The sequence below is a fragment of the Vipera berus genome (genome assembly GCF_964194415.1).
Source record: "Vipera berus genome assembly, chromosome: 7".
NCBI lineage: Eukaryota > Metazoa > Chordata > Lepidosauria > Squamata > Viperidae > Vipera > Vipera berus.
In genome coordinates this window covers 37,174,848-37,197,748 of record NC_138209.1, presented here as the reverse complement: position 1 = coordinate 37,197,748, position 22,901 = coordinate 37,174,848, and the positions used below count along the sequence as shown (strand labels likewise).

At 37.0% G+C, this 22,901-nt stretch overlaps 2 protein-coding genes across 5 annotated transcripts in view; one reads left to right on the top strand and one right to left on the bottom strand.

Annotated features, from left to right (window-relative positions):
• Nucleotides 1-22,901, top strand: part of JADE1 (jade family PHD finger 1) — an 89,864-nt gene that overhangs the window by 54,652 nt on the left and 12,311 nt on the right. For 3 of the 4 annotated variants that reach the window (XM_081333072.1, XM_081333070.1, XM_081333071.1), the window contains 3 exons: nucleotides 4,683-5,210; nucleotides 7,363-7,480; nucleotides 9,784-14,173. In XM_081333072.1, the coding sequence (XP_081189198.1) occupies nucleotides 4,683-5,210; nucleotides 7,363-7,480; nucleotides 9,784-10,673 (1,536 nt within the window). In that variant the 3' untranslated portion in view covers nucleotides 10,674-14,173. Of the gene's footprint in view, nucleotides 1-4,682; nucleotides 5,211-7,362; nucleotides 7,481-9,783; nucleotides 14,174-22,901 lie in introns of those variants that run through there. The other variant, XR_014027143.1, reaches the window with a different exon arrangement.
• Nucleotides 9,731-22,901, bottom strand: part of SCLT1 (sodium channel and clathrin linker 1) — a 36,172-nt gene continuing 23,001 nt past the window's right edge. The window contains exons 18-22 of the mRNA XM_081333073.1: nucleotides 22,470-22,666; nucleotides 18,346-18,424; nucleotides 17,209-17,304; nucleotides 16,252-16,310; nucleotides 9,731-9,926 (exon numbers count right to left, since the gene is read on the bottom strand). Of these exons, the coding sequence (XP_081189199.1) occupies nucleotides 9,920-9,926; nucleotides 16,252-16,310; nucleotides 17,209-17,304; nucleotides 18,346-18,424; nucleotides 22,470-22,666 (438 nt within the window). The 3' untranslated portion in view covers nucleotides 9,731-9,919. The remainder of the gene's footprint in view (nucleotides 9,927-16,251; nucleotides 16,311-17,208; nucleotides 17,305-18,345; nucleotides 18,425-22,469; nucleotides 22,667-22,901) is intronic.

Here is a 22,901-nt window from a genome sequence, read left to right as displayed (position 1 = left end):
TTGCCAAGTGTTTTTGCTTGTTTTGCCAGAGTTGCGTTAATTTGATTTCTGAAAATGATCTTCAGAAGCCTGTCTGGTTTTCGTGTTCATTTAGAGCACAAAATTTCTGTGTAGCAGATTAATTATTAGTGATAACATAAATATCTCATATTTAGCATATTTGATTTTCAGACTTCAGATCATCAATCAATATATTATTCCATCAAACTCTGTTGCCCAAGGTTATGCTTCTTAGTTGAATGTGATTTCTAGTAGGATTCAAAATTCTGAATAAATATGCATGGTCATCAAGGAAGTAGATTAGTTGCTATTGTAGCAGCTTTAGACCGAGGTAGAAATTAAGAGGAATTTGTTCTAAGAATGAGACAAGTGCATTTTATGTTTGGGATTTGGACAAGATCCGGGAACTCACAAAATGTTGTTCTGGAAAGTTTAATGATTTCTACAGCTGTCTACTTAGGAAAGTCATGAGTGACTATGGGAGGTCCCCCAATTGCCCTGTCTAATGCACAAGGATAGCCAAGTGGCTCTTTCAAATATTCTTGCCTGTGTGATAAAATCAGAGTAACAGAGTGACATACCTTGATTTAGATATGTTGAACCCTCCTGTAAGCTCTTGAGAGAGGCCCTGTTGTTGTTTCCCTGGGCTTGGACTCTGCATCCTGGCCAGGAGGGCTTTTCATTCTTCTGGGGGCTCTGGTCAGGCACTATATGCCCAGATTCTCCACACTAAAAAGAATGCTAAATCTCTGTGCCCCTTTCTTCAGCAGTTGCCATTCTCCCTGCTGTTCCTTTTTGCATGGGTTCTTCTCCCTCCCCCCCAACTCGGTCCCATTGGCATCCATTTGGGGAAGGTTGAATAGTGAGCTCTATCTGCTGCCCAAACTGGCTTTGAATCTCTTCCAGATGAGAGTCAGTGATCACAGAAAAGGTTGCATATTTGGTCCAGATTTGTGTCACTTCTTGCCATTTGAGCTTAGTGCCGATTTGAGCATTCAGTCCTTGTCTAAATTGAGAAATTAGTGCTATTTTGTTCTTATGTTAAGTCTTCAGTGATTTATTTGAATTTTGCTACAATATATACAGTCTAATCCTTCTATTACCCCGTTTACGTTCTGGATATCGTTGATTTCTGTTACTCCTTTTATCAGCTCTCTGAAGTGCCTACTGAAGTTGTCCATGAAGTCTGGTAATTGTCCATAATCAGGTCATTGCCTTCAGTGATCAAAAATGCCTAGTGAGCTGCTGACACAGCAAGATCAGCACAAGACACATGAGCAGTTAGTTGGGAATTGTGCACCTTGAATTCCCATACACAGCTCTCACTGCACTATGAAAGTTTTCATCCTTTTTGATTCACCTCCAAGTTTTTCATGGCTTCTTGCAACACTGCTTGGACTACTGGAGCTGCTGCTGGTGCCAGAGCAATCGGTAGTGCTGGCTGTGCCAGATTCTGCATCTGTTGCACCAGTTGAAGCACTCACGTTGTCATATTGCACACTTCATTCTCTAGTCCATCCTGACTTCAAAGCACAGCATCCATTACTCCTTGGTCAGCCAGTTCTCTTTCTTGGGGCTTAGTTGCCATAACGATAGTTGCCATTGCTTTTGGGGGAAAAGATTGGGAGTCTGAGAAAATTAATGTCAGGTGCAAACAATCAGGTCTGCATAGTTAGTGAAAGATTCAAAATTACTGATTTATTAAGCCTATGTACAGGAATCTTCTCAAATCTAATGGTTTGCATGTGGATAAAACTAGATAAAGTTCAGTGGCATTGAAGGGGGGGTTGACTTCCTTCTCTCATGACTGTGTGGAGATTCTAAACTGATTCCTCACTTGACTGCTTCCCTTGGCTCTGCCATTCTCTCTCATACATTTAGTAATTTATATAATTGTCTTCTTAAGGAAGTAATTGCCGTGTCCCTGAAAATAAGATCTGTTGTTGGTTGTTGTTGTTGTTGTTGTTGTTGTTGTTGTTGTTGTTGTTGTTATTATTATTATTATTATTATTATTATTATTATTATTATTATTATTATTATTATTATTATTATTATTATTATTATTATTTCCAAAAGAGGCACCAGGTCTTATTTTTGGGGTGTGTATGTCTTTTCCACTCACCTCATGGTGGCAGCACCAACAGCCCTGCCCAGCCAGCCCACTTCTTCTGTGGCCGAAGAAGCAGCTTCTTTCTGCAGCTGAGAATGGAGCTTGGGCCTGCATTTCACCGTCAGAGGCCTTTCCAGAAGGCCTGTGGAGCCAAGAACCAAGCTACAGATTGAATGCATAGCTCAGTTCTCGGCTGCACAGGCCTTCCGGAAAGGCCTTTGACTGCCAAATGCAGGCCCGAGCTCCATTCTTAGCTGCAGAATGAAGCTAATCCTTCGGCCACAGAAGAAGTGGGCAGTGATGCAAGTGTCGATCCATGAGAGGCCTAACTGCAATGGTAAGCTCCAAACCTGCCCTAGCTTGATTTTTAGGCGGTGTGCCTCGCCCCAAGCTAGGGCTTATTTTTGGGGTAGGGCTTATATTAGCCCCCCCCCAAATCAAGCGAGGTCTTATTTTTGGTGTAGGCCTTACTTTTGGGGAAACACTGTAGGACATGAACAACCATGGGAAGGTCTATTATAAATTCTACCTCCTCCCATTTAGCTCTTCTGCTTCCTACATAGGGAATGGTAGTCTTATTTACTGTGATAGATTTATAGTTTTAAAAATATTGTACATTTTAATTCACTGTTCAGTTAGCAATTATTCTATGTTTTTGCATAAAATATGTATTAGTACACAGGAATTGCTTTGCAGCACTTGGATATTATAACATTAATATTTTATGTCTAAACACAAAAGTACTGCTAATCAGAACAGTGAGCTAACCTGCTTACAGAGTATACACTAAGCAACCTATGAGTTAAACATTGGTTGACCACAACTTTTATTCAGAGAAAAATGTACAAATTAAACTGATAAGTATTCCCTGTCTTTTCATACAGAGAAAACTGAATATTTTTAAGTGAATTGCCCATAGCTACCAAGCACATATAATTTGGCTCTGGATAAGGATATGTGTTAGAATTGCTGTATGTGTTTATATCATGTTGCCTCCTACATTGCTTTTCTGTCTAGCTCTAGTCTAAATCATTGATATGCCAGAGAATTGACATTGAAGTCAGCACAGATTTTTAAGTGCTTTGCCATAGGCTTTGTTTAGTAATGTCCTTTCAAGGGAAGTTTAAATTAAATGTGCATAATATGATTCACAGACATATAATAGATGCCCAGTACATTAATTAATAAATATTAAGTTTTAGGAGACCTGTACTTGTTCTCTGAGTTTTCAGTTACATAGCAGGGAGAGACCTGTAAATCATGAATGTGATTTATCCTTTTGTAACTTTTGATAATTGCTTTAAAAATTGAGGTTTCAATAAATAGGTGTGTGCAAAATGTTTTAAATTCAAACCATTCCATATTTTCAAATTATCAAGACAGGCTGCTTAAAATAATCTGTTACTGGATCTTTTAAACCATCAAGCTTATTTCTGTTAATCGTGTGCTGGTCTTGATAAAGTCACTATGGCATTTCTAATATTCTAACAAGACCAATGATGGTATTATCCACATTTTAATAAAACAAGTGTATCCTAATGTAGGTAAAGTATGGCATTAACAGAAATATGCAGCATTTTGAATCAAGAACCAAGAGAAGTGTTTCAGTGTACATATGGTCTCAACTCTTGCTACTTCCTTAAAACAATTACATATTTTCTTGTGTTCCATGGCTACTAAGCAAGCCTAGAAAATGATGCGGATTCCAGTTCCTTTCTGGCTATGGATTCACAGTGCTGCATATTTTTCATAACTGTTGGGGAGTAAACATATTGATCTTCATCCTAAATTTATAAATCACCTTATGTTATGCCAACACAACTCCAGTGTATCTTGTGAATGGGAAATAAAAATACTTGGTTATATTGTTTGTTATAACCAAGAGATACTTGCTTATATTACCATGATATGCTATGGCAAAAATTTCTTTAGACCACAGTATTTACATTAGTAATTTGATCATTTTTATATATAATATATTGGTTGTTTGACAAAGGTAGACATTGGCTAGGACCAATAAAAGTAATGGACAAATTCATTACAGGTAGTCCTCAACTTACAACTGTAAACACTGCAAACACTGTGATTGTTAAATTGTTTTCTATGGATCATTTTTTGCCAAAAACCAGAAATAAATGCCAGTTTTTGGCAAAACCATTGTAAAAGAAGGTCATGTAATTATGGGATGCTGCAGATGGCTGTGTGCCTGAAACACAGTCACGGGGAGAGGCCGTCAGGTCTTCGGAGCTGGATCATAAGTGGGAAGTTCATCATAACTGAATGGTCACTAAGCAACTGGTCCTAAGTCAATTACTACCTGTATAAGTTAAACTATCACTCTCTTAACGATTATATAGTAACTCATGAATCAGCTATTGTCACTTCCTGTTCTTGCTTTAGTTTCCTGACTATAGAGCAGATAACACTGGCCAATGTGGGCTCTAGGCTCAATTCTGAATTGCTGTTCTAATATTCTATTATGTCCAATGTTTGGATCTAGGGGACCCCTAACATAGGGTTCACAATCTTTACTACATATTTAAATCCTTAACATTTATATTTTTTCTGCAGTGTTCAGTAAAAAACTGCCGCACAGCTTTTCATGTCACTTGTGCATTTGACCGTGGTTTGGAGATGAAGACTATTCTGGCTGACAACGATGAAGTCAAGTTCAAATCCTATTGTCCAAAACACAGTTCTACTAAGAAGTCAGATGAGGAAAACCTCAGTGAATTAACCAGCCAGGAAAATGAGAATGGAGCACATGATAATTCTCTGGGTCACTTAGAATCATTTGATAGCATGGCTCAAAATCAGGAGGAAGCTCATCGAGTCAGTATTAGAAAGCAGAAACTCCAGCAACTGGAGGATGGGTTTTATGCCTTTGTTAATGCTTCAGAAGTGGCAAAGGCTCTGCAACTTCCCGAGGACTCTGTAGAATTCCTTTATCAGTATTGGAAACTGAAGAGAAAATCAAATTTCAACAAACCTTTGATTACCCCAAAGAAAGATGAAGAGGACAATCTAGCCAAACGGGAACAGGACGTTCTGTTCAGGCGACTACAGCTTTTCACTCACCTCCGGCAAGATTTGGAGAGGGTAAGTTACTGTGTTCTTGAAAGGGGTAGAACACTGAACTAAATGTAACATTCCTTATGCTCGTGTTGATTAAAGTAACTTTATATGTTCTGTGCATTTGATAATCTGATCCATGCATGTGCTTCTGTTTGGACTTCAATCTGGGAATGTAAGAAGCATGGGTCCCATTCAGATAGATAGGGAATAAGAGATTGGTTTTTTTAAACGTGTACCATTGCTGTTTGCAGTTATGGCATTTGTACATTTAACTTCTAAACTTTTTGTTTTGAGAATCTCAGCAACTACCCAACACAACCTCCTCAGTCTTCTTACTCATATCAACAAATTCACTTCATCCTTCTTTCTTTACCCTATCTCTTATTTTAAGAACACATTTTGCCAATAGCCCATTTTCACTACATTCATCTTGCATGTTTCTCCTAACATACATAGTTTTCACTTCTGTATAACAAAACAGACAAGAAGCACATTTATACATGACATTCTTCAATTAAGTTTTCCCCACTTCTTTGACTTCTTTCCCGTATTTACTCCTCTTAGATTTCAAGTTGCAGTTTTCTGTCTACCCGGTTGTCACCAGATGGGCTTTGTATACACTTTTCTCCACTACCCATCAACCAAGGCTTTAACGTAACATTTTTATTAAGTGACAGAGCATAGACTAGGTTACCTGGTTTAGTTATGCCCATGCAACATACGATATTCTCTGCTAATGGTAAGGATAGTGCAATTTAGGTGCATTATGGCAGGTCTCCGTTCCTCCTGCCGACGTTTGGGGAGGTTTGGGCACCTCCCCAAACCTCCCCAGGTCTCCGTTCCTCCGCGCAGACCTGCCGACGTTTGGGGAGGTTTGGGCACCTCCCCAAACCTCCCCAGGTCTCCGTTCCTCCGCGCAGACCTGCCGACGTTTGGGGAGGTTTGGGCGCCTCCCCAAACCTCCCCAAACGTCGGCAGGTCTCCGTTCCTCCGCGCCCTGCCTGCCTGCTTCTTTCCGCTGCGGAAAGAAGCAGGCAGGCAGGGCGCGGAGGAACGGAGACCTGCCAACGTTTGGGGAGGTTTGGGGAGGTGCGCGCGCAGGTCTCGGCCGGCGGTGGCTTGGGAGAGGTGCGCGCGATCCCGGAAGCACCAAAGCCTCGGCCGCGCACAAGTCCTCGGTAAGTATTTTTGTTGACTGGAGTATAAGCCGAAGTGGAATTTTTCAGCCCAAAAAGTGGGCTGAAAAATTCGGCTTATACTCAAGTATATACGGTACCTTTCCAGTCTTTTACAAACATGACTCTTTCCCTTCACTGAGGGTTCCTGTGGCTAGTAGAAGCTATTAGAATGAATGTGACTGAAATTTTGATAATCATTGCTCAGCCTTGCTGGAGAACTTCCTTTCATCATTGGTCAGAAGATGAAATTGGTATGAAAGCTGATTGCTGATCGTAGAGGTGTGCATTATTCAAACAAGAAGGTGCTTTGGATGTGGTACAGGCATGCTTATTGTTCCTGTAGATCTCCTTAACTCCTGATTACAGTGTTGACACCAGAAAAATTTGCAGTTTCTTTAAGGTTTCAGCTGGTAGGTAGAATGAGGATATCTATGCCAGGTCCAAAACAAGTTTCCAGCTATGAATCTGAATACTACACACCTGCTTTCAGGAAGAGCTTTTTTTGATGTTAGGTCTTCAGACTGAAATACAGAAAGTAAAATCTCTTTTTTCTGTGTTTATGCTTTCTCTTTACTATTGAGTAACTTTAAAGATATGTGCAATTAGGGAGGCTCCAGACTGAAAGGGCTGAATTCATAAGATACCATTTTTAGAAGAAGGCCATTAATGCTGTCTTTAAGGTTTTCTATCCAAATTATTTTTCTTTTTAATACTTTTAATAAAGAATTCCCCCCCCCCCCGAGATGTATGGAGATTCTCAGTTATCTGGTCATGGTTATCCTAGAGGTACTTTTCAAAAGACAACTGGAATTCCTTGTTTTTTTTTCCTTGAAAATGTTTCACTTTTCATCCAAGATGCTTCTTTACTTCAATTTTTTTTCTTTGTCTCACTATAAAGAGGTTTCCAGATGAGCCACTATTTTTTAAAAACAACTTCAAAATAATCTTAAACTTCCTTTATGCATTCTTCATATTAGCAGTATTTTCAATGTTTCTAGGTACGGAACCTCACTTACATGGTGACCCGACGGGAAAAAATCAAAAGATCTGTTTGCAAAGTCCAGGAACAGATATTTAATCTTTATACAAATCTTGTAGAACATGAAAGAACTTCAGGTAAGTTTTGTAATTTTCTCTTTATTTTTCAGAGAATGGCATTGGAACAACACTGTCAAATGATCTGAAATTAAAATTAATGCTGTAATGCTCGTGTTTTGTGGCCCTTCTTGATATCAAAGAACAAATAAAAGGGAAATAATAACATTAATTTTCTTTATGCTAGCCTGTGACCATAATAAAATTTTGATTTGATTGTCTTTAAGTACATACATTAAATTTTAATTAATTCAAAACTATTTTCTCCCTACCCAGTTTTCTGCCCTCAGTTGTAAAAAGATTGCATAGATTATCTTTGCTGCCACTTTAAGGAATTTATTGATTTATATTTTTATATCCTTGGAAAAGAACTCTCTAAAAGTATAGCCATTGCAAATATTTACAAAAATACAGTATTGTTATTATGGTTGTTGAGATAGTTTGCTGCTGTTTTATAGTCTCATTTCTTATTTTTGCTTCCTTTTGAAAGTTTTAATACCTCCAAGTTGCCACTTCTCACATCCATGCAACAATATTACTTCACTTAGCAAATTCTAATTTAGTATAATTCCATTATGTGAAGCAGGATTTGGGAACCTTATTTCTTCAAAGAGCATGTATTCTGGGAAGACTGGCAGTGAATATATTCAGACCCAGAAATTTGCGGACAACTTGATAGCCTGCAAGTGTTTGTGTACATATAGTATGCATTTGAATATTAGTAGAAGATTTCATACAACTCTACACTTCATTTTTTCAGAATTTTTGATTGCAAAAAGTTTGCTAATGAAGAGTAGAAATTTTCTTAACACATGTTGGTCAGAAACCTAGAGGATAGTGTCATACTTCATCCTCTTATATTATATTACTTTAGCACAGGATAAGGTTCTAAATTTTGTTTAGTTATTTCATATTTGCATCTTAATAAAGCTTGTATTAATTCAGTTTAACATTTCTCATTATAAGATAAATGACAATATAATAAAGCTATGAAAAATATATTTGTGCTCCGTAGTCCAAGCTAAGGCAATGTTGAATTTTAATTGATGCACTTCAAAACTTAACTTAGTTTTATGATTTTTAGGAATGTAGTAGGTCAGTGGTGTTGAACCCATGGCATACGTGCCAGAGGCGGCACTCAGAGCCCTCTTTGTGGGCACGCGTGCTGTTGCCCCAGCTCCGCCTCCCCAGTAGCCCCCCTGGAGATCACCCCCATGCACAGCAGTGCAGCCAAGGACATGGCAGCCAGGTAGCAGGGACAAGGCTACTTCTTCGCGCCCCAATCCACTTAGCTGCTGCTGCTGGGCGCGGGTGGGCCGCCATGGTGCTGCAGGGCCGCCTGGGTGATCAGCAGGCTGTGGAGGCAGTGGGTGGCCCTGCAAGCAGGTGGGGGCGGAGCAGGGGTAGGTGACGGAGTGGACAGGCAGGCAGGGCGGGTTTTGGGCACTCGGTCTCTAAAAGGTTCCTCATCTCTGTAGTAGGTTAATCACAATTTATTATTACAAGATGTGTTAAAATAGCATCCTTATATCAGCCAAATATATGATTTATAAAGTTTGGTCAAATGGGACATTTTTTTTTCACTATGTAGGAGGAGCATTTTTGAAAAAACCGAAACTGAAACAATTTCTGTAAAAATAAGCTGGTTGGGGGAAAAGAGCAGCCACCTTGTTTTGAAGGTGACCAATAGGATCTTTCTCCCCCTTTCAATTAAAAAATTCCACACACATTGCTTACTCTGAGAATGATATAAATAGCTTCTACAATTTTCCTTGCTTTAATTTTGGCAAATTAACACTTGTACTTTATTTAGGGCACATTAACATTTTAAAAACTAAGTAAATTATTAAAATGAAAATCATTATTTGACTGAAGGAAGTTCCTGTAGGGATAAATATGTTTTAAAAGTTGTGTAATATTTGCTGTTTCTGCTTGGAGAATATACTCCTCCTAGTAAACTATGTGTTTGATAGTTCCTTACTTTCATATAACCATACTTAAGATCATATTCTGTATACTTTTAATATGAATGAAGTTTAAGGAAATTTGACTGAATTACCCCATTGTGTTGAGCTTAAAGATGTTACTGTCAACTTTAGTAGCACTTGGTATTGTAACTGGACTCTGATGCCAAATGTAGTAACTAGTGAGATTAATTTTTTTTCCTCCCACTTCAGACATCATGGAATCTCCACCATTACTAACCATACCAGTTAATTGGAAATTTAGGTTTCTCTTGATGTTAGAAGGCAAATATTAAAGATATTGATGTTTTCCCCCAAATTTTAGAACAACTTTAACACATTTTATTGGTGTCTCTCCAGGTATGCCTTCCTCTTTCTCTTCGATGGAAAATTTGGTGCTCTTCAACAGTTCACCATTGGGCCCAGATGCACCTAAGATAGAGGATTTGAAATGGCATTCAGCTTTCTTCCGAAAACAAATGGGCATGTCGTTAAGTCATTCACTGAAAAAAACAGAGAAGAGAGAGCAAATGAGGAGAAATTCTAGGCACAATAACAAACCATTGCTGAAGCAGCCCAGCCAAAGGGAGGGGCTTACTTCTTCTGGTAGCTTTTTAAGTTTTGAAAAAACCTTTGCAGAAGCACAACTTGGAGCAGCACAACAGAAGAATGGGATTGTAACAGAAGACCACAAGAAAAGAGACAATCATTCTCATTGTGACATGACAAAGGTAGGACTGAAGGAGAAACCTCCCAAACATAACTACAAGCCCCTGAAGTCAAATGAATCCTTTCAGAGGCAGTTAGAAAATAAAAGGGCCGTGAACCACCCAAGTGGCAGATCGGCACCCGGAATCCGGAGAGATATGGTGCCTAAATGCAATGGATCCTTTTTCAGAATAAATTATAACCCGAGTCCAGTTAAAGTGCCTACAACACCCAGAAGCCCTGTGAAAAATTGGGGAGGATTCCGAATTCCAAAGAAAGGAGAAAGGCAACAGCAGGGAGAGGGGCAGGAGGAGGCATGCCGCCCAAACTCTAATTTCTCTTACTCGGCCCTCGGACAAGTTTCCCCTAAAGATAGAGCAAAAAGCAACTTAAAAGTGGACAGTGAGAATGACGGATATGCCCCGGATGCAGAGATGAGTGATTCAGAAACTGAGATGTCTGAAAAGAAATGCAGGCTGGGATCAAATAGCTCTCTCCCTAGAAGGACAGATTTTATTAGGAGAAGTATTCTTGCCTCTTGACTGGAGAGTCATACAGAATAGCCGCACTGGAACCAGTGAAGCTCCAGCCTGGATAAAAAAAGTAGCAGCTACTCTTTTCTATTTATTGGTGGGACAAAAGAGTTTTAATTACAACTACAAGATCTATCAAGAATGAACACATTTTCCCTAGGCTGTAGAAAGTTGTTTACGTGCACTTGAGTACGAGTATTTCCTCCACCATTCTCATGACTGTGAGTTGTGAACATTATTTGCAATTGTCTCAAAGAAATCTGAGAAAATAATATTGTTTTCCAGTTGATTAATATGCTGAATGCTCATTTTAAAAAGGATAAATTAATTGGATTGTGTGGGTAGACCCTAATTTATGCAGATAGCACTGAAGTTTTTCTTTTCCCGTCCCTGAAAAGCACAAGCTGTTAATATGTAAGAAGAGTAATGAATTAAATTTTGGTGCACTGCTTATCCTAATCTGGTCCACTCTCCTCAGGCTGTGCTTAAGAGTAAATCCTAGTCTGTTTTTTTTTTTGCTGTATTAGAATTCAGGGGAATTTTGGCAGCTGTAACCTTTGTTAACTCCAAATGTTTTTAGACAAAATTTTTTAAGCAGGTAAGAAGAATTTGCACGACAGCTAGATACCCTAAGGGGTACATCCAAGCTGCCCCGAATAGAAACAGTAACTGCAGCATATATACAGTGCTATTCTGAAGGGACCCAGACAAAGAATTAAGGAAAAATATTTACTTCTCTCAAATTAAGGGAAGGGGTACCTATGTCTTAAAGTACTTGATCTCGTTTTGAAAGAAAGGTTTGTAAGCTTGCTGTATTCTGCTCACACCTGCCATGTGAAATACAAAGACAATTCAAATGAGATAGATTTAAATGTGTCTCTGTGGCAAAACAGGGTTGGCTGTCTTGTTTCTCCTACACACCCACACCCCTGATATATACTGCAAATTGTAAATCTATAACGGGGGAGAATTTTTGCAATAGAAAAATTCTTAGCATATCATCAGACTTGGGAGAAGCAATGGCAGACAAATGTTTGAAGTTTGCCATGAAGATATGACTGTATTTCCAAAGGCAGTAGTCATCAGCCTTTCTTTATATGCACTAATATTATGTGTTGGGATATGCAAGTTTCTAACACATAAGGGTTACTTTAAATACAAAAAGAAGGATGTAATAAATATATATGTATATTTTTTGAAAAAAATGGTAAGGCAATAAGATGCGAGTAGTGCTTTACATTCAAACCAATTTAACAACAAGACTTCATGATATGGATTAGATTTGACAAGTGTTTTGATTACATCATTAAAACTGCAATAACTAGAGAGAAAAAGCCATCAGCAATAATAAGTGAACAGATTATTAAGTCTATTTTGTGTACTCAGCAGAGTGCATTTGTAAGACACAAAGGTAGTTTTAGACTATTACAACTTTTGGGACTCAACTTGGATATAAACAATATCAGAGATAATGAAGTTACAAGAAATGTAAGGAGCAGTAGGTATTTTGTTTTGGCAACTCATCATTAGTTTTTACTTACTACAAGTAAAACAACGTTGTAAAACAAATGTTGGAACCTTGCAATTTGACTCAAGTCTTCCAGAGGTTTCAGCAGAAAACTAGAGTGCTACTGTTTCATCTTGCTATGCAAGTCACTGTTCATCAATAATAACATTGTATTTGAGGAGGTTTATAAAGTACAGTTTTCTTACAGTCCTAATTTTTGGCTAGAGAAATATTGTACGTGATCCCATGAATTCCAAATTACTGATCCATTGATTCTATAACTTGGGAACATGCCTCAGAACATATCCCCATTTACTTCTAAAGCAGTGGTAACAATCCCGATTATTGTAGCTATGATAAGCTACAAATTCAGTTGTCCCCTCACTTATCTTTTGCTTCCACCTTCAGTATTTAGCTTAGTGCTAATCATAGTTTAATATATGAGTAATTGGCTTCAATAAACAAAAATACAGTCTTTGAAAGGCCATTATTTAACTTGGCCTATCAAATTCAGATATCCTGGGATGCTGTGGTTAGAACTGAATGGGAAACTGAAATGGGACTCATGCATGAACAATGAGGAGGTTGTGAAATGGTCACATTTCATCAGATCATCATTTTCTGATCTTAGTCTCAGTGTGTATATAATAGCTGTAATTCCAGTGGTGGCTATTGGTACACTGGAGTTCCAATGCTTTAACATAAGTTTATATAGGCAGGTATTATTTTTGGCAGCTTGCTTCATTGTCAAGAAAATTATTCAAATTTAAAAGAAAAAAACATTCCCCATCTCCTTCCTACAGAGAGCGCTGTATTAGAGTAGTCCATGCATAGCCTTTGAGTCAGGATGGATAGAATTAACAAGCAGGTTAAGATTTTAAATTCTAAACATTTTAAAATGCCATTTTAGAAAGCAACTGGAAAGAAAGATATATATACACGGCTTTCTTGCTTTGGATTAAACTACCCATATATTACAGGTATATAGCAAGGTTTGCTGCTTTAAAAGCAGGCATATTCTTGTCAAATATAAGAGGGATGTGATTAATTGATTATTTAATACAATAAGTGTTTGAGGTGAGGTTTAAGTGAAATAATATTGGTTAACCTGCCCAACAGGGAGTTTTTCATCAAGCCATAGAAGAAGTAAATTTGATGTTAAATAAACATTATTCAATGTTATGATCAATTTTGAAAGAGGTATCAGATTACATTTGCACTATTAGGAATGTTAGCATTTGTGCAGAAAGAATGCCTTATCTGTTTTCCCCACCGTATTTAGGTTAATAAGCTTTCTGATGTTTTGATTAATGCTGAACCAAAAATTAATAGCAAAAGAAGAAAAAATAATTTTTTCCCTTACCCCCAACTTCCAACTACAGAAGTAGGTAAAATCAGTATGACCAGCTGTTTCATACCATATTTAACACTCAGTACATGAAAATGTATAAATAAAACCATATTCTTTACTACCACTACATTCATTTTGTTGATAACAATGGAGATTTCTTGTTAGCTCCACATTTTATGCAGATTGCCCAAGAAATCTTGGTGTACTACATTGAAATATAGGGTAATAAACATTTTAGTAATATTGACTGGAATGCTGTCGTTTCCAGACACCCACACAAACATGTGCCAGTCTAAACTAATGAAAGATAATGTATGTCTCATATGTACAAAATCTTGATTATTTTACGTAAATTGGGTAAAAAGATCTTACTACATTTGTAAAACCTTGTACAGAGGATTTTTTCACCATGTGCCTAGCTTTGGTGTCCATTTTGCTCCAATTTGAAAACAGGTGCATGATGATAAAACAAATAGAAATAAAGTATATGTAGAGATGACTATTTTATATTACATGGCCCAATCCTGTATTTATTTTCCTCCCCTTTTGAAGTATTTATAAAGACCTAGTTGAAGATGGCTGTATTTTTTGTTAAAATATTTAGTAGAATTGTGCCTTTGTCTGTATGTGAATAAATGCTGTACATTTTGCAATACACTTAAGTGTTCTAGTGTGATATCTTGAGTTTGACAACAATATATTCTTTTTTAATCAGATGGCAAACAATAAAATGAAAAGTTACATTATATTCTAAAGTATACAGAATTGATAGGGTTAACTTCCATTCATGCCCATTCAGGCCAAGAGAAATGAGTTGGATTTTGCTCCTGTGCATACACTGGATTGCAGTGATAAACTGGAGGGGTTTCAGGTTAGGTTGCAAAGGCAAAAGATATATTGCATGTTTGTTCCTGAACTATACTATATTTTGAAGCCCTTATACTGAGTTTTTAAACTTCAAGTCAAATACAAAGATGGTTTTTTCAGTGTTGCTGGAATGAGATCACTGCTTGGTTGGCCTATGACTAATTGCCATTACTAATGTTTTCAAGGATTAGAAAACAATGTAGCTCACCTGTTACAGGTACATACAGTCATATGAGAAAGAAAGAACACCCTCTTTGAATTCTATACTTTTATGTATCAGGACATAATAAAAATCATCTGATCCTTAGCATGTAGTTAAATACAACCTCAAATGAACAACAAAACAGGACTTATTACACCATGGTATAATTTATTTCTCAAAAAGAAAGCCAAAATGGAAGGCATGTGTGAAAAACTAAATACACCTCATGATTCAATAGCTTGTAAAACCACCTGTAGTAGCAATAACTTGGGGTAATTGTTTTCTGCATGACTTACATCATTGTGGAGGAATTTTGTCCCACTTTTCTTTACACCATTGCTTTAGTTCATTGAGATTTGTGGGCATGTTTATGCACAGCTCTCTTGAGGTCCTACTACAGCACTGCACTTGGTTGAGGTCTGGACTTGACTGGGCCATTGCAATACCCTGCTTTTTTTCTTTTTTAGCCATTCTGTTGTAGATTTGCTGGTGTGCTTGGAATTATTGTCCTGTTGCATGATCTAATGTCAGACAAGCTTTAACTGTCAGAAAGTGGGCCTCACATTTAACTTAGAATACTTGGTATTCAGAGTTCATGGTCAACTCAATGACTACAAGATGCCCAGGTTTTATGGCTAGAAAAACAAGCTGAAATCATCACCCTTGCACCACGCTTGATGGTTGTTATGAGATGTTTGTGCTGATATGGAGTATTTGGTTTTTGCCAAATGTGGCACTTGCATTATGGTCAAACATCTCCACTTTGGACTGGTCTGTCCAAAGAACAGCGTTCCAGAAGTCTTGTCATTTGTTCAGATGCAACTTTGCAAACCTAAGTCGTGCTGCCATGTTCTTTTTAGTGTGAAGAGGCCTTCTCCTGACAACCTTTCCAAACAAACCATTCTTGTTCAGTCTTTTTCTAATTGTACTGTCATGAACATTTAGTATGCTAACTGATGCCTATAGAGTCAAGATGTAACTCGTGGTTTTTTTTGCAATTTCTCTGAGCATTGCATGGTCTGACATTTTATCTAGCTCTAAACAAAATACTTTTTTCATGTATTCCTTGTACGTAACCAAAGGAGTTTCAGATATACATTAGACTTTTCTATCTTGAGAAATCATGGACGTTCCAAGATAATATAAATAATTTAGTCCATATGACAATGTGATAACATTCTAAATATTGTTATGGACAGCTGAACAATTGCTATAAATGAAATTTCTACTTTTACAGTAATTTAAATGCTGAGTAAGAATAGCATTGTTAATTGTATATCTAATATACCAAGTCTGTCTACTTTTCAAACAGGTAAGGGACATTGATGCTAAGCAGCAATTCAGCAATATTGGATGAATGGATAGATAGAACACTCAAAAACTGAAAGTTAAATAACTAGTAAATCAATTGTATAGATTAGAAAAATCCAATTCAACAGTATACAAGTCTAATTTTCAAAACAACTTTGTAGAGGTTTTTTTTTACATATTTTCTCAGCTGTCTGTTTAATGTTTGTTGTGAATAGAAAAAAATACATTTGTTTTATAAAGCAATGAAGTATCTGGAAAAGATATGGCATTTTACATGATACATTCTAAGGCTCCAAATGTACTTTTCTTCGGCAACCTGTACTTAAAGACTATGAAAGGACATATTTACATTTCTTTTTGGTCTATCAAGTAGGCAGCCTTTTTCTTCTGCAATGTTATGGCGCTGAGCTGTAATTAAACATACAATGATTAGTTCCTTTCTTCACTGGGTCCTTTTAAACAAATTAGATGACAATACAACCTGAAATAGACATAAGTTACAGAAATTATTTTCTTCCTATATAAAATTGAGAATTTTTTCCTCGGCCACCATTATTATGAACACACTAAATGTTCTCTGACCTGCAAATTTGTTAATACAGTAGCTTACTTAAGAGAGCTTCTTAAGTAAGCTACTTGTGTGAGAGGAGGGAATTACTTTCTGAGGAACGTAAGACCTTTCAGATATAAGTGGATTCCAATTTTTATCAGCTACAGTGATTAGAGTGGTTAAAGACCCAACTTCTGAATAGCGTTACCTGTTTATCCCATGATGAATTATGGATACATATCGGATCCTGCAAGTGAAAATGATTACAGAAGTCTCCAGTTGTAAGAGACCAGTGTATTAATGTTTCTCTATTGCATTCTTATATTTTACCTACCAAATTACCTTTCAAAGTGATGGATTTGAAAGAATGGTTGTACTAAGTAACCCTATTTTCACAAATAATTTGGTACTAATGTTGAGATTTCTGCATGGTGACTTAAGTTATGATTTTATGTTAGTTCTGCAAACCTATTCAGTTTCTAGACAGATATTTCCTTTTAGTATATCTTCTAGTTCTATATAAACATCCATTTTAAAATGTTCTCTTTATTTCAATATAACAGAAAAACTAATAAAAAAGGTGAAATCAATGGAAGTACAAAAATTGTATCTGTAAGGCCTTATCATGCATATATGCATACAATACATGCACTGATTTTAACAGCTGCAGTAACCATTGTTCCATAAAGTATATTTCTCTTTTTTAAAAAATAAAGACCGAGCTCTTTATTCATTTAAGTGGATCAGTTTAGATACCTGTTGAGATGCTGTAGTTGCCCTCTCTTCTGCCTGATTTAGTCGATTTTGAAGTCTGTTGACTTTTTCTTGATATTCCCTCATTATTTTTTCGCTCTGTATAAATGAAATCACTTATTACAAATGTAAAATTTGTCACAGAAATTGCAAATGAACTTTGAAAAATAAAGTTGCTCTATGCAGCATCAACTCAATTTGGAAAGCTGTTACTGTAAACTTCAATAAAGATTTTGCTCATCTTGTTATTTTAACTGGTCTACTTGGGAGATTGACATAAAAACTGTTATCTTCTGACTGAAAAATGTTCAATTGCAATCTATTTCAGTTCACTGATGTCTAAGACATTCATATTAGGGTGGGAAGCCCTAATAAGCAGGCATATACATAGAATGACGGCTATTGCTAAGCACATTGATTTGTGCTTTAAATTGTAAGCCGCCCTGAGTCTTCGGAGAAGGGTGGGATATAAATGGGATTAAAATAAAATAAATAAAATATGGTTTTCTTAATAAATATAGTAGAAAATGATGGCTTTGCTATTGCCACTAAAGTGATCCTGTGCCTCCAAGCATCTTCCTCTATTGCTGCTGAATGCAGATGCCTGCTAGCTTTTGGTGAGATGAGCTTCATGCCTTGGGAACTCTTATGGGATTATAATCACTTGGCAGAAACACCCCTCCATTTCCAGGAGGCAGCACAGAAGGAATTAGGAGGCTTTTGTTGTTCATAAGGTAGTTTTATTTTTATCAGGATAAAGAATTAACTTTTTATTTTTTTAGCAGATGGTTAATGTAATAATTACAGTCTATAACTGCAGAAAAATGGAAATTTAAATGAAAATGAAACTTACATTTCTGTCTGCAATTTCAGAAAAAATGTAATGCAACACGATGAAAGGATAAATTACAGATGTTAGTAAAAAAAAAAGTCTTCATCCAGGATACACAATTCACCACATTTTAATGTTTAAACAGCAGTAAAATACTAGCCATTTCTAACATTTTTTCCAATGTGTGAGATCAGAAAAAGAATATGTATCTCTGGGTCAGAACAGCTTCAATCAAAGTGACAGTAGTATTCAAATAGAACTGTCCTTATAGCTGAAGCATAACATTCAGATGATATTATTGAACTTACCTCAATAACCTTTTCATTTGCTCTTTCCAGTTGGTAAAATAAATCCTGGGTGTGAAGCTTTTGACGACCCAGCTCGGTTCTGCCACATAAAATCAGCATTAGAACACATAATTAGAATATACTGAATCAGCATTACTGAAATCTGAGCAACCTAAGACACTTCAACGAGTTCCCTTGGAGATTTAATACTGTAAAATAGCCTGGAATCTGTAAAGTTATTTTAAAGTCTGAGGTTTTTCAAATGAATGTATGTATGTATATATGTATGTATGTATATGTATGCGTGTGCATGTGTGTGTTTTATATTTAATGTTTGTGTTTATTTTCAAGTTCACATAACTTTCAGACATATAGGACGATATACTAGATAAGTAAACTAAGAACAGGCTAATGGAACTTCCTGAATATTTTCTTTTCTTTCATTCAAACATTTTTTTCTACAAAGATAATTCACATTATTACTTTATTGTTTCTCTCTGCATGTATTTTTCTGCTATGCAAAAGGTACTTGTCAATGCTAATTCCTCAAGCTATTAACTTGGCTCAAAATGGAAATTTTGATCCAAGGTGACTGTAAAATTTATAAAACAAGACAAGGCACAAACTTAACATGAATAGAGTCAACCAATCTGAACTCTTATGTAATTTATGTGGAATTTCTTTTTTAGCTCATTCCTTAGTCATCCTCAAAATCTATGGGTAACACTTCAATTCCGCCTTCTCTGTCCCATGAGGTAGGATCTAACAGTCTAGAAGAGTATTAAGAACTACATAAAGAACACATTACCTGGGAAATCATTACTTTCAGCCAAAAATTTAAAAAGTGTTAAATAGAATTCTGGGATGAACACAATTTAAATAAGACACTCAATATCTAAGGGCTATATTTCACTTGAATACTAAAATTAGATTGAAAATCTATATTATTGTTCACATGTTCAAAATTAATAAATAACTCTATGAACAGTGACATGTGGTTCCATAAATTGATAGGTAAATAAACTGAAACTATTTCAAAATAGTATGAAACATCCAAATTAGCATCAGCATGTTTTAATTCCTTCATGCTATTTTTTCTGGTTTAAGTTCAGATGTAATTATTCAGATAACAGAACATGCTGTTATGCTAGAGGAATTAAAAACCTGACTTAAAACAGTTATGAAAAAGAATCTAGCAAGATACTCTAAACCAGACATGTCAAACACAAGGCCCGGGGGCCAGATCCGGCCCGTGAAGTGGTTTCATGTGGCCCGCGAAGCCATCCTGGAAACAGTGAGGGAATGGCCCCCACTGCCTTGGCCCTGTCCCAGAGATCCTCCTCCTGCCAGAGACCCTGAGATCTGTCCCACTCCTGCCCAGGCCCCCATAGGCACCCTTGATGCAAACGATGTAGAGCTGGCCACGCCCACCCAGTAGGCCATACGCACTTTAGCCACGCCCACCCAGTAGGCCACGCCCACCCAGGCCCCTGAGGGCAACCGCAATGCTGATGCGGCCCTCAATGAAATTGAGTTTGACACCCCTGCTCTAAACCATAAGATGAGTGACCAGGAGTGCATATACAATTATTTGGGTATATAGTTTTTGTTTTTTCCAAGTAGTACCATTTTTCTTCCAGGTTTGGAAGACGGGCAGATAATGAGTATGGTGATGTTGTACAGCCAGCATTTTCAGTTTTGTTCATGCAAAATAATAACATCAATAATAAGTTGGAAGGGACCTTGGAGGTCATCTAGTCCAACCTCCTGCTCAGGCAGGAAACCCTATAACATTTCAGACAAATGGCTGTCCAGTCTCTTCTTAAAAACTTCCAGTGTTGGAGCATTCACAGGACTGATAAATTGTTCTGTCAGGAAATTTCTCCTTAGTTCTAGGTTGCTTCTCACTTTGTTTAGTTTCCATCTGTTGCTTCTTGTCCTGCCTTCAGGAGCTTTGGAGAATAGCTTGACTCCCTCTTCTTTGTGGCAGCTACTGAGATATTGGAATACAGCTATCATGTCACCTCTCCTTCTCTTCAGTAAACTAGACATACCCAATTCCAGCAACCGTTCCTTATGTTTTAGTTAGCCTACAGTCCCCGATCACCTTTGTTGTCTTTTCTGTACTCTTTCTAGAGTCTCAACATCTTTTTTACATTGTGGTGACCAAAACTGGATGCAGTATTCCAAGTGTAGCCTTACCAAGGCATTGTAAAGTGGTATTAACACATGATCTTGATTCTATTCCTTGGTTAATGCAGCCTAGCACTGTGTTGGCTTTTTTGGCAGCTGCAGCACACCGCTGGTTCATATTTCAATGTTTGTCAATTAAGACTCCGAGATCCCTCTCACAATTACTACTGTTGAGCAAGGAACCACCTATACCAGTGATGACGAACCTTTTAGAAACCAAGTGCACAAACTGCAACCCAAAACCCACTTATATATCGTTGGATGCCAGGTCGTCGTGGCCCATTGGGTGGGCATGGCCCATTGGGTGGGCGTGGCTGCAATGGTAACGGCAGACTGGGTGGGACTAAAAAGTTCAATCAATTCCAACTTTGCGAGATCTTTTTTTTCCCCGTGAAAAGTTGAGATTGATTGATTGAACCTTTTTTTTTTGCACAAGGCGGTGGAGGCCTAAAGCGAAAATGTTTTATAAAACCCAGCTAAAGGCCTAGGACTGAGGCGATGGCACGCGTCCCCACAGAGGGGGCTCTGAGTGCCACCTGGGGCACGTGTGCCATAGGTTCGCCACCACAGACCTATACTATATCTGTGCATTTGGTTTTTCTTGCCTAACTGTAGGACCTGACTTTTTTCAACAGTTTGCAAAGATGCAGTAAATCTCATAGAATCTATGTTGTACTTTTGAAGTGCAAATAAATGTGTCAAAACCCCAACAGTTTTGCACCAAATTTCAGGGGCATGATCTGGTGGCGGTGAAAGACCTTGATCATAATATTTACAAATTATGCTTCTCATGCAAACTGGGATAACAAGAGAAAGATAACTAAGCATGTGAGGAAAGAAGAGGAGTTGATTTAAAAAGTATAGATCTGATGCAATATGTGAGAGAGTATAAATCACAAGCTAGAGGAAGAAATGAGCATAATTATGAGAAGGAATAACTAGGCTGGGAAAACAGTGTTCATAGGAAAGGAGAAAAGACAGTCAGAATCTTGTTATTACAGGAAGTCCTGTAATAACTATTTGTTTAATGACATTTCAAAGTTATGGCACTGAAAAAAGTGCCTTATGACTGTTTTTCATACATACAACCACTGTGGCATCCCCATGGTCATGTGATCAATCTACATATGTTTAGCAACTGGCATATATTTATGATGGTTGCAGTGTCTCTGGGTCATATGATCACCTTTTGCAACCTTCTGACAAGTAGTCAATGGGGAAGGTATATTCACTTAACAAATTTTTTACTAACTTAACTGCAGTGATCCACTTAACAACTGTGACAGGAAAGGTTGTAAAATGGGCCAGAACTCATGTAACTGTCATGCCTAGCAATGGAAATTTTTGTGTCAGTTGTGGTTCCAAGTTGAGGATTACCTACATTATTGTCACTGATTCATGAAAAGTTAGTATTAAAGACAGTCCTTTGCAATTCACAGACTTAATTCAGTACCCATTTCCTCTGTGTAATAATTTGTCTATTTATCTCGGTGACTGAGGCCCTTTAAAATCAACACGTATGGATATATTCCAAAATCCTGATTACAAGTTTCAAATTCTTACCCATTCTCATAGTTAATATTTTATAATGTAGCATACTTCACTTTATAATGTAGCACTATTTTACTTCAGAATACCAGAATATATGGTCTTGATTTGGAACCAGTAAATAATCACTAGAATAAGGGGTTTTCCCCTCTTTGTACTGTAATATTGTTTGTTCATGAGACATTTGATATATAGTTTATATCTTTATCTCTCATGCTCAGACTTATTTGTGATTCACTTTTTTTCCTACTGTTGCAGGATTTTAATAAATTAAGTAATATTAAAATCTGAACAGGTGCAAGCATAATAATATATTATCCTTTCTTGATTTTTTTCTTTTTTGTAATCAATCCACATACAATATCTAGATTATTTAAAAATGTCAAAGAAAAAAAACACCTTACTTTAGAGTATTTATTCTGGATTCAGTTATTTCTGTTATTTTCTTTGTTTCTTCCTTCCAGCGATTTGTTGCTTTTTGTTGAGCCATCAACAGGCGTCTAAGCTCAGTTACTGAGTTTTGATTTACATCTTCCATCTCTTTCAGTCGAATTTCAAAGCCATGTTCTTTTAATAAATGTTCATTCTCCATTGTACTTATCTGTTAGAAAAAAATAACTGTTATTCTATGGTCATCCATAGAAGTTAATAAGGATTTCTAGATTTGTGTATCTTTAATCTTTTACTCTGCTCATTTTTATTTGAAACTCCAGTTTATCTTTGCAACACTCACCCTCACATCTTTATCCTAAAAGACTTTATGATTTCAGCCAACTATTGTCTATTATTGAAGTATGAATATGTGCAAACCTGAACTACAAAAAGAAGGGAGACAA